At 61.1% G+C, this 11,414-nt stretch overlaps 2 protein-coding genes across 3 annotated transcripts in view; one reads left to right on the forward strand and one right to left on the reverse strand.

The window, feature by feature from the left end:
• Positions 1 to 4,822, forward strand: part of TBC1D14 (TBC1 domain family member 14) — an 83,074-nt gene extending 78,252 nt beyond the window's left edge. For both annotated transcript variants that reach the window (XM_058670313.1, XM_058670314.1), the window contains 2 exons: positions 1,108 to 1,366; positions 4,628 to 4,822. In XM_058670313.1, the coding sequence (XP_058526296.1) occupies positions 1,108 to 1,366; positions 4,628 to 4,693 (325 nt within the window). In that variant the 3' untranslated portion in view covers positions 4,694 to 4,822. The remainder of the gene's footprint in view (positions 1 to 1,107; positions 1,367 to 4,627) is intronic.
• A 4,633-nt stretch (positions 4,823 to 9,455) lies between these two features.
• Positions 9,456 to 11,383, reverse strand: CCDC96 (coiled-coil domain containing 96). Its single transcript, XM_004579366.2, has one exon. It carries the CDS (start codon positions 11,283 to 11,285, stop codon positions 9,498 to 9,500), a length of 1,788 nt encoding a protein of 595 aa, XP_004579423.2. The 5' UTR covers positions 11,286 to 11,383; the 3' UTR covers positions 9,456 to 9,497.
• Positions 11,384 to 11,414: the final 31 nt, after the last annotated feature.

The following is an 11,414-nucleotide window of genomic DNA, read 5'->3' on the forward strand; positions in this document are numbered from 1 at the left end:
TTTAAGGGGAGATGATCACAAAGCCGCTCCGGACAGACTTCCTGTGTGCCGCCTGACACGGCACGGAAGGAGAGGTAGCTGTGCTTGCGCCTTCCTGGCAGGGACTCAGGCCACGTGTGCCTGCTCATTCTGACATGACGTGAGCATCAGGCCTCAGGGCCGGCAGCTGTCCTCCTCTCCCTCCCGAGTCTGGTGGTTCCTATGGTCCAGGGTCTAGGCTCTGTTCAAGGGTGGATGGTGAGGGACTAAGGGAGGGAGCACCACAGTGGGGAACTCTGGTGTGGGGGGCACTCATGGGTTCCCAGGTCAGCCAAGGAAGGCAGGACTTGGTTCTCAGGATGGGGAAGTGGAGGCAGTGCTGGCAGTGGGTGGCTGAGGCTCCTAGGTGTGTGTGCCTGTCCAGTGCCCTGCCCCCACCTGAGTGGCCTCCCTACTCTGTGGAAGGGAGGTGCTGGCAGCCCCGTGTCTTGGGGTTCTGGTAGAGGTGTGATTGGAGAAGCCAGGTAAGCGTGTGAAGAGCCACCTCTTCCTGCTGCCGGCAGCCTGGGACCTCTTGGTGGTGACCAGAGTGGTGGTCAGCTCTGCCGAGGGACATGTGCACCCAGGAGGAGGCCCTACGTGCCCTCTGTCCGTCCACTCTCTGCCCTTTTTTAATCTGACCTCCTGCTGATGTGCCTGGGGAGAAAACAGAGAATTCCCTAAGTACTCAAGTTCTTGCCAGCTACTTGGGAGGCTGGGGTGGAATTCCTGGCTCCTGGCTGCATCCTGGCCCAGCTCCCAGGTGCTGTAGGCATTTGGGGTGTGAACAGTGGATGGGAAAATATGTCTGTCTTTCCTTCTGTCACTCTGCCTTTTGCATGAGTAGAAGAACCAGGTGATGCTATCTCATGAAGTGTGTTGGATCAGCATGTGTGCGTAGGCCTCCTCAGTGATGGAGACTGCACGGGTTTGAGACGCTGTGTTCCTGCCGGCAGCTCTGAGATGGGCCTTCCGAGTGGGCATAGCCAAAAACCCTGCGCCCGGCCCCTCGTGTTGGATGAAGGTGGTCAGCGCGGGAAGTGTCCTTCCTGGAGCGCCCCCACCATGTGACAACTCCATCTCCCTCAGGATCTTCACCCTGTACAGCAAGTCCCTGCCCCTGGACCTGGCCTGCCGCGTCTGGGACGTGTTCTGCCGGGACGGGGAGGAGTTCCTGTTCCGTACGGCCTTGGGCGTGCTCAGGCTGTTCCAGGATGTCCTCACCAAGATGGACTTCATCCACATGGCCCAGTTCCTGACCCGGCTGCCCGAGGACTTGCCCGCCGAGGAGCTCTTTGCGGCCGTTGCCACCGTGCAGATGCAAAGTCGCAACAGGAAGTGGGCTCAGGTACGGGGCCTCTGGCGGTCAGTATGCCAGCAGCATGACACCATGACCAGGTCACGCTGTGGAAAGTGCTCCTTAGAGTGGGGCTGGCCTGAGTGGGCATGGCTGGGTGTGCTGCGGCACAGCCCTAGGGCATTGTGGGCAGGTCCCTTCCTCTCTGGGTGTCTGTTGGCCAGAGCAGGTGTGCGGATAAGGAGAGCTTCCCCAGCTGTTGTGTGGTGGTGCTGAAAGCCCTGGAAGCTCCAGCCACTATGGTGCGTGTTAGAGAGCATTCTTGCAAAGTAGGCTCCGTGCCCCTGAAAATGGTGCCACCCAGAGAGCAGAAGGGCCATGCCTGGGCCCTGCTCGGTGAGTGATCCTTGGCCCTCCACCAGGAAGTGGGCAGCAGGCAGCAGGAGTGCCTCTGCCACCCCAGGTCTCGTTGCCACAGCACTGGCCAGAGTGGGCCGGTTCCAGGTCTCCCTGAACAGTCCTGGTTAACCTCCTTGGATACTCAGACTTTTCCGCATATGGTATGTGGCGATGCCGTGGGACCTCAGGGACCACCCCTGCATCAGCCATGCGCCTCCCACACCTCCCAGCATCCCAGGAGGGAGTCCTGGACCCCAGGACATGCTAGCTGTTCCCTGGGTTCAGCTCAGGTTTGCTTGGCAAAGTGCCACCCTACCGATCGGGCAGGCTATCATTGATTTGGTCAGCATTCTGTTCTCATGGTGTGGGTGTGTGTGTGTGTGAGAGTGTGACTGCCTTGGCCTTGTATATGTGTGTGTGTCCGCCCTGCTCTGTGTGTGTGTGTGTGTGTGTGTGTGACTTCCCTGCCCTGCCCTGCCCTTGTGTGTGTGTGTGTGTGTGTGTGTGTGAGAGAGAGAGAGAGAGAGAGAGTGTGTGACTGCCTTGGCCTTGTATATGTGTGTGTGTCTGCCCTGCTCTGCCCTTGTGTGTGTGTGTGAGACTTCCCTGCCCTGCCCTTGTGTGTGTATATGTGTGTGAGACTACCCTGCCCTTGTGTGTGTGTGTATGTGTGTGTGTAAGTGACTGCCTTGGCCTTGTGTGTGTGTGGGTGGGTGGGTGGGTGGGTGAGAGAGACTGCCCTGCCCTTGTGTGTGTGTGTGTGTGTCTGCCCTGCTGTGTGTGTGACTGCCCTACTCTGTGTGTGTGTGTGTGTGTGTGTGTGAGAGACTGCCCTGCCCTTGTGTGTGTGTGTGTGTGTCTGCCCTGCTGTGTGTGTGACTGCCCTACTCTGTGTGTGTGTGTGTGTGTGTGAGAGAGAGAGACTGCCCTGCCCTTGTGTGTGTGTGTGTGTCTGCCCTGCTGTGTGTGTGACTGCCCTACTCTGTGTGTGTGTGTGTGTGTGAGAGAGACTGCCCTGCTCTTGTGTGTGTGTGTGTGTGTCTGCCCTGCTGTGTGTGTGACTGCCCTACTCTGTGTGTGTGTGTGTGAGAGAGAGAGAGAGACTGCCCTGCCCTTGTGTGTGTGTGTGTGTGTCTGCCCTGCTGTGTGTGTGACTGCCCTACTCTGTGTGTGTGTGTGTGTGTGTGTGTGAGAGAGAGAGACTGCCCTGCCCTTGTGTGTGTGTGTGTGTGTGTGTGTCTGCCCTGCTGTGTGTGTGACTGCCCTACTCTGTGTGTGTGTGTGTGTGTGTGAGAGAGAGAGAGAGACTGCCCTGCCCTTGTGTGTGTGTGTGTGTGTGTCTGCCCTGCTGTGTGTATGACTGCCCTACTCTGTGTGTGTGTGTGTGTGTGTGTGTGAGAGAGAGAGACTGCCCTGCCCTTGGTGTGTGTGTGTGTGTGTGTCTGCCCTGCTGTGTGTGACTGCCCTACTCTGTGTGTGTGTGTGTGTGTGTGTGTGAGAGAGAGAGAGACTGCCCTGCCCTTGTGTGTGTGCGTGTGTATGTGTGTGTACCTTGAAGAGTCGCTCCCTCAATGTGTGCCATTCATTACCCAGAGGGGTCCTGAGCCCCCAGGCCTCTGTCCACTCCTTCCCCCGTGGGCCATGCTGGGTCATCTTGTGCAAGTTTCTCCTCTGGTTTCCTGGCTCTGGGGACTGTTTTATGCCTAGGAGCGCGTCACTTCTGTTTCTGAATGATTGAACGCCCTCAGCCTCCCCAGGGGAGCCAAGCCCTGGTCTGTGTGTAGGCTTCCTGCTACATGGGTAAGGGCAGGCTCGAGCTGCCCTGTGAGTGACTGCAGACGCGTGGATCCCCAGGGCCCTACAGTGACAGGAAGCAGATTGTTGACTGGCTGGAAGCCGGAGAGCTGCTGCTGGAAGTTAGATTCCTTCTAGACTCACTGTGTCCATAGCTGCCTGAGAAAGTGTGAGAAACCCTTGACTTGCGGCCTGCATGTGAAGCTCTCAGTCGATAGCACTAGAGCAGGACGGCCCAGGCCATGATTGGAGACCCAGGGAGCGCCCGGGCGGGTGGATGGCAGCGGGGCCCCTGCTCAGTAGTTACGGAGCATTTCCTGGCGGCGACCGGCAGAGCACGATGCCAGGTGGGGTGGGCCAGCCCTGGCTCTGTGGCTGCCTGGGGCACAGGGAGCCCTGTCTGCTCGCTTCTGGAGGTTTCTGCAGGAGTCTCCGGAAGCCGCAGTCCTCGCTGACAGCCCCTGCCCTGGCAGCCTGTTGTCTCAGTGCCCTCCCTCTATAGGTGCTCGTGTATCTCACACACACACCCTGTGCCCCCATGGACACGCCCGGGGAGAGGCTAAACCCACATGTGCTTGCTGCTTGTGGCGAAAGTCAAGCCGGGGACTGTTGGGCGAGGACGGCATTTTCCAGCCCTGTGGCAGTGGTGCGGGAGGCCCAGGCGTGCTGCAGGCGCTAGGGTCCACAGTCCTTTCTCCTGCAGGCTGTGCTTAGGGTCAGAGCTTCCTGCCGGCAGGGAACTGTGCCCAGTAGGAAACCTGGAAGTGGAGCGGAACTTGAGGTGCTCCCCTCCAGGACCCGGGACCTTGATGTCCTTTGTACCGCTGCTGACTGGTGATTCACCCTTCTGCAGTGGGGCGAGCGAGCCGGGCCAGTGGAGTGGAAGGTAGTGCTTCCTGAGCAAAGGAAAGGTGGCAAGCAGAGTGGAGGGGAGCTGCTGAGAGGTGCTGGGGGCCAGGCCTGTGGGTGCTCAACGTGTACCGGGGAGAGGCAGCTGAACAGACGGCCAGCACCTGCTGCACTGTGGCAGCGAGGAGGGAGGGGGCCCATGGGGAGGCGGCCAGCGCTGTGGGAAGCGTGTTATGGAATAACCCCAGCTGTCTCCCGTGTGACCCCCAGGTTCTGACAGCCCTGCAGAAGGACAGCCGGGACATGGAGAAGGGCAGCCCGTCCCTCAGGCACTGAGGCTGCCAGAGCCAACCTCCACATGGCACCTGTGCAGCTTCGTGCGGACACCTGGCGGCGGCAAACAGGGGTCCTTTGCATTGCACTCCTAACAGGGAGTTGGCCTTAAAAACAAACAAAACCCTTAATGCCAGGCTTAGCCTTAAGCAGCTCAGTGGACCGATGCCCGGGCATTGCCATGGCCAGCCACTGCGTTTCCACATGGGCTGAAGACGGCAGCAGCCGACTCTCTCTCTCCTCTGTGTCAGCGGAAGTTAATTAAATCAGAATGCTGTCTGTCAAGTGCCAGGAGGTACATTGCCATCTGTCTTAGCCAGGGTGCCCGAGGAGATGTGTGGTTGACTCGTGTTTGCGTAGGGAAGGGAAGGATCGCTGCTGGAGTGTCCGGAGCTGGGCGGCTCGTAGTTCAAGCCTGTCCAGCCAGGACTGCCTTCCCGGGCCCGGGGCTATCCTGGGCCGTGGCGGCCGCGTGCTCGTAGCTCCAGGAGCTGAGCTCACCTGCGTGTGCCCTGTTACCACGCTGCCTTGATGCCATTCCGCACAGGAGGCTGCAGATCCACACGCTGACCCCGGGGGCACCTGCTCTCCCAGGGGCCGTGCCTGCGTCGGCCAAGGGGTAGGAACACTGGGCCTGCCCCCACCACTGCTGGATCCCGTGGCGGTGGCGGCGCGACTCAGCTCTGGCAGCTGTGGGGACCTGTGGGGAAGGTGGGACTGTCCCTCCGTGCCTCTGTCCCCTGGGTGGCCAGGTCAGCTCCAAGGGCCAGTGGTTCCTCACTCATGTGTTGGGCTTTCAATTCCCAGCTACCCCAGGGCTGCACAGGAGGAGGAGCAAGTGGTGTGAGCTGACTGCCCCTGGCTGACTGCCCCTGAGGCTTGTGTGTCCGTGGGATCAGGGACGCGGGTCTATTCCTGCTGTGGCCAATTGTCCCTGTTCGCTTGGCAATGTTCTTGGGGCAGCTTTTCCTCGGCTTGTGCTGAGAGCTCCGTGTTCTGGTTGTGTTCTCAGACAGCTTGTGCCCAGGATGGTCTGCAGGACAGACTGGCATTGCAGAAGCAGGCATCTCCGGGAGTGCCAGCAGGCCATGCTGGAGGGCAGTTGGTCGTGGGGGTGGGGTTGTCCCTCTATGCGCCCTCCACCGCATGTGGTGGACAGCTGTTTATGCCCTGCCCAGCCCTTGGACACCCTGCACTCCCCGATACTCTGCGTGTCCCGTCACCACCACCCCACCCCCTGCCCCGCGAGTTTCCCAGGGAACGTGCGGGCACCTTGGAGTCGGCCTCCAGATTCACCATCCCTGATGGCTGAGGGAGCCTGGCCGCAGGCAGCCAGCCACCGAGCCCTGGGTGATTGCTACTTGCTGCTGTATTTCCTTTTATCTGTGATGTGGCATTCTGTTCTGGACGGATGTATATATTTTCTTACTGTACATAGACGCCACCAGCCAGGGGCCTGGGACCACTTGCTCACCAGAGGGCTGCAGGCAACCGGCTTGTGCTCAAACCCTGCCCTCTGCGCTTCTGTCCAGCTGAGAGGGCACGTCCTTGGAGGGCACCCATGGCGGCTATGACGACTGGCAGGACCCTGGCACACTTGGCTTGCTGCCCTGCCTGTTGAGTGGGCGGTGTATGGGACACCCTCTGCCAGGGCCATAGGTGCAGGAGCCGTCCAGGTGGGTGTGAGGTGCAGGCTGGGCTCCCAGGTGCCCTCCCCATCAGTGTGCCCTCGGCAGGTCTGCCCTTGCTCCCCACACCCCGCCTGCCACCAGCCCTCACGTGGCAGCATCACTCCCGTACAGGCCTGGTTTTCCATGGGACCGTCTTTAGTCGCTGACAGAGGATTTGGGAACAATTGCTACTTACCATGTTTTAATTGCCTGTACAGTTCACACCTGTAATTGTATTTAGTAAAGTGTATCAAAAGTAGGACTTTTTGAATTGTAAATATGTGGTTTTATTAAATAAAAGTCATGTAAATTGTTCCTTGGTGTTCTCTGGGCAGTCTGTCACCCCGCAGCTCGGGGAAGGTGTGACTTTGGGGCACAGTCTGTGTTGTCAAGTCAGAGTCCACTTCCTGAGCTTGATGCACACAGTGGCGTGGCCGAGAGAATCACAGACACCCTTCCCCAACCACGCTGTGCCCCTTGCCTGCCCACCCCAGCTGGGCCAGCCACTGGGCCAAGGGCTCTCAGCATATACTTAGACACTTCTGGCAAGCCTGTGAACTGGATCCCAGGGTCTGCTCCCCTAGTGGCCAACAGGGGCTCCCCAAGGAGGAACAGACAGTACTGCCCAGAGAGGTGGCTGTGCCAGAAGGAGGGGTTCTGTGAGGCCACGTGGAACCAGGCAGAGCAAGTGCCCACTTGTTGGGGGACGTCTGTCCTTCCAGCTAAAAAGCGTCTGAGGGCTGGGGTGGGCCCTCTGTCATCTCCTGCAGGCATCTGAGGGCGGGGTGGGGGAGGTATGTGTGCGGTGTGCTGCAGTCGCCCTGCTGTTGACAACCCCTAAGGGGAGGTGACAGCCTGCAGGGCCAACAGCTGACCAGAGCCTGACTGAGTGGTTATGTGTGCTGGCCAGTGGCTGCAGTGCAGGACTGAGTGCTGGCCATATGTGGGGCTGTGTAAGCGCCACAGAGAGCCTTGGATTCCCATTGTATCAGCTGACCCTGGCTGCTGGCAGCACCGGCAGATTCCAGCTTCAGGCCCCTGCTCAGAGATGTCCTTGGGGCCCTTGGGAGCCTCACCCACTGGCTCCCACCTCAGCTTCAGGGCAAGGTCTAGGGTACGGCCTGGGTCCCCTGTATGCAGGCAGCACCTGCTGGGAACAGCAGGTCCCTAGGAAGGATGCGAGCTGTGGTGGCCAGGCTGGAGGAAGACTGTCCTTAACCCTATGTGAGGAAGTGTGGATGAGACGGCTAGCACCTGCTCCCAGAGAGCTCTGGAAGACACAGGGCCTCTCCTGTACATGGAGCCATGACAACTTCCCGGAATGTTCCTGCCATGGGCCGAAGGGATGACCCACTGGCCAGATGTTACAACTCAGGGAGTTGTGTGTGACCTTGGAGGCCTGGTGGTACACTCCGTGTCCTGGCCCTGCTGTGGAGCTGCCACCAGCAGGAACCACTCTAGCTCAAAGTTATCCCAGCTTCAGGGGCAGCTGGTGGCTGGGGGTCACACACGGAGCCCTGTTCAGGGGCTCAGTGACCCCATAGCTGCGAGGGAAGGGTGCCCCACGCCTGAAACATCAGCAGCCACACAGAGGCATCGTTCCCGTGCCCTGGACAGGTGGGCTGTCAGCATCTTCTCCCCAGCCTAGACCCAGGATTCTGCCATGAGACACTCAACGATGAGCGTCCTGACCTCTTCCTGGAGTCCACAGACACTTCAAAGGTGAAGTACTGGGCCGGCCAGCTCCCCACCAGTGCGCCCAACAAGCAGCAGATGGTGGCTTGAGTGCCCCTGCCACCCACGGGGGAGACCCACAGGAAGTTCTGGGCGCCTGGCTTCAGCTTGGCCCATCCCTGTCTGTCGTGAGCCAGCTGGGGAATGACCCAACAGGTGGAATCCCTTTCTTGCCTTTGCCCTCACTCTGGCACTGCCTTTCAAATAAATCAATCTTCATGAAGACATCTCGGGCCTGGGCGACAGCAGACAAATGGGTCACTGTTACCTTGCTGTGCGGAAAGGGAGTGTTTGCACTGTGGGTGGGACTGCGAAGGGAACCCTGGTCAACTTGCATAGGATTCCAAGGAGCTATGCTTTGGGGAACAAAACTGTCAGCAGATAGGACTGGGCAAGTGTAGGGCCCACTGGGTGCATGAGGGTGCCCTCTCGGCCTTGGCTCTAGCTTCCTGATGCACACGCTGGAGGCAAGCAGGGATGGGCTCTGTCATCCTCATGGAGCCAAGCTCCCGGCCGCCGTGGGAGTGAGCCAGGCATGCAAGTTATCTCACACTTGCTCTCCAACTCCTTCCCTTCCCACAACATAAAGCTACTGTCACAACTGACCAAAGTCGCTCTCCAACTCCTTCCCTTCCCACAACATAAAGCTACTGTCACAACTGACCAAAGTCACCTGCGCAGGGTGCAGTTTGTAGTCTCCCGACTCCCAGGTGTGACACTGGGGGGATGCCCTTAACCCTCATCTGTTTATCTCAGCTCCAAGTCAGTGACCAGTGTGGGTTCTGAGTCCCTGCCCTTTTCCCCTTCCGGCTTCCTGATGGCACACATGCCAGCGGGCAGTGGTGATAGCCCAAGGACTGTGTCGTTGCCACCCACTGGCTGTGATGGACATTTCGGGAGCGACCCTGGATGTGAATCCTTTCCGCCCTGCCCCTTCCCCCGGCCACTTGGCACCGGATAAGGCAGTGTGCATGTGCCACCCCGTCCCTTCCCCTGGCCGCCTGGCACCGGATAAGGCAGTGTGCATGTGCCACCCCGTCCCTTCCCCCGGCCGCCTGGCACCGGATAAGGCAGTGTGCATGTGCCACCCCGTCCCTTCCCCCGGCCGCCTGGCACCGGATAAGGCAGTGTGCATGTGCCACCCCGTCCCTTCTCCCCGGCCGCCTGGCACCAGATAAGGCAGTGTGCATGTGAAGTGTATGTGTTTTTCACATCAGCTCCAGGAAGAAGACAGTTTACATCTGGTACTACGTGAAGCCTCACACAGCAGCAGGAGGGCTGGGTGTCGCTGTGTCCGGGCTGGCATGCGGCATCCCCTGGAGAATCAGCTGGTGCTGAAAAGCTAGGGGACAGATGCAAACAAAAACTAAGCTGTGCCGGGGCCGCCTGCCGGGTGTCAGGACTCAGGACGGGAGGAAGGCCCTGGCCTCCCGGATCTTCTGCTTGACACCCTTGCAGGACAGGAGCAGCCCCGCGTGGTGACGCTTGAGTGCCTCCAGACGCTGTGTGAGGGCCACCGTCCTGTCCACCTTGTCCTCCAAGTCCCGCAGCAACGCGTCCTTGCCCAGCAGGCCGCACCTCTGGTTCAGCTTGACGTTGTCCACCCGTAGGCTGTCACGGGCCTGCTTGGTCTTGGTCAGGAGGTCCCTGCCCTGGGCCACCTGCGCCTCTAGCTCCAGCAGCTGGGCTTTCTTGCAGGCGTTCTCGGCGTCAGTGAAGTGCAGCTTCTCCTTCACGTGGCTGAGCACCTGCACGTGCTGGGTCACCTTGTGCTGCAGCTTCAGCAGCTCCTCGTTGCGCTCCTCCACCTTCTCGTTGAAGGTCTGGTTCTCGATCTTGAGCTGCTCGAAGTCGATGAGCAGCAGGCCCTCGGCCAGGCTCTCCTGGGCGCGCATGCGTGTCTCGAAGTGCAGCAGGCTCTGGCGCAGCTGCACGTTCTCCAGGCGCACGGCGCTCATCTCACGCTCCTTGCGCTCCTCCAGCGCCTGGGTCTGCTCCACCTCCCGCAGCGCTGCCTGGCGCCCGCCCCGCAGGCGCCAGCTGCCCATGGCCTGCAGCACCACCTGCTTTTTGAGCGCCTGGAAGCAACGCCACTCCTTGTCCACGCGGGCCAGCTTCTCCTGGCCCTGCAGCTTCAGCTGCTCCAGCTCCTGGTGGTACCACTCCAGGTCGTCCGCCTCCTGCTTGCGCAGCTCCTCCAGCACGGCCAGGTGACGCAGGTACGCCTGCTCCTTCTCGGCCGCCTCGGCCGCCTGGGCCGCGGCCCGCTCGGGGGCCTCGGCCGCGTCCAGCCCCTTCTTCTTGCGCAGCGCCTCCACGATCTTGTGCTGCAGGTACATGTTGTAGCGCTGGTAGCGGCCGCGCTCCACCAGCAGCGTGTGGTACTGCTCCAGGAGCTCGCTGCGCAGCTGGCGCTCCTGCAGCTGCTGCACCTCCTCCGACCACTCGTAGTCCTCGTAGTCGGGCGGCTCGGCCAGCTGGCTGCGCTTCCGCGCCTCCTTGCTGGCTCTGGCCTTGCTGCCCGGCTGCTGCGCCTCCGGCCCCTCCTCCTCGTGCTCCTCCTCCTCCGGCGGTTCCTCCTCCTTTCCCGCCGCCTCCGCCTGCTCCCCCGGGATGTCGCTCTCGGCCGGCGGGGCTGTGGCTGCCTCGCTGACCGTGGACAGCCGCACGGAGGCCCGGGACAGGGCTCTCCTGTCCTTCTCCCGCTTCTCCTCGTCCTCTTCCTCTCCTTCCTCCTCCTCCTCTTGCTCCTCTTCGTCCTCCTTCTCCGCCTCCTCGGCCTCCTCGGGTTCCCCAGGCCGGGCATCCGATACCCGCTTGGCCACGGACAGTCTGCCGGCTCCCCGGGGCTCCTCCTCACCTAGGGCCTCGGTGACCTCCGGCCCTTCCGGGGCTTCAGCCTGCTCGTCCGCGGCGGCACCTCGCTCCAAAGCCTCGCCCTCCTCCTCCGCCTGCTTCTCCTCATCCTTCTCCTTCTCTTCCTCCGTCTCCGGCCCCTGCCCCGGCTCTGGCCCCGGCTCCGGCCCCGGCTCCGGCTCTGTGCCCGGCTCCGGCTCTGGCCCCGGCTCCGCAGTTTCAGCCGAAGTCTGGGGACCAGAGCCGGCCTCGATGTCGGACGGACGCGAGGCCAGGCCTCCCTCCTCTTCGTCTTCCTCCATGGTGCTCACCCTGCGCTCGGAGAAGCCGTCCATCTCCGACCCGCGCGGCCGGGTCGGCGGACCTCGGCATCTGGCTGTTAGGTTTCCCGGGGCAACCAAAGGCGCGCGCGGTGGGCCCGGCGATTGGCCAGGCGCTGGCTTGGCGCCCCGCCCACTCCTTCC

The sequence above is a fragment of the Ochotona princeps genome, chromosome 11 (assembly GCF_030435755.1).
Source record: "Ochotona princeps isolate mOchPri1 chromosome 11, mOchPri1.hap1, whole genome shotgun sequence".
In the NCBI taxonomy this organism is placed as follows: Eukaryota; Metazoa; Chordata; class Mammalia; order Lagomorpha; family Ochotonidae; genus Ochotona; species Ochotona princeps.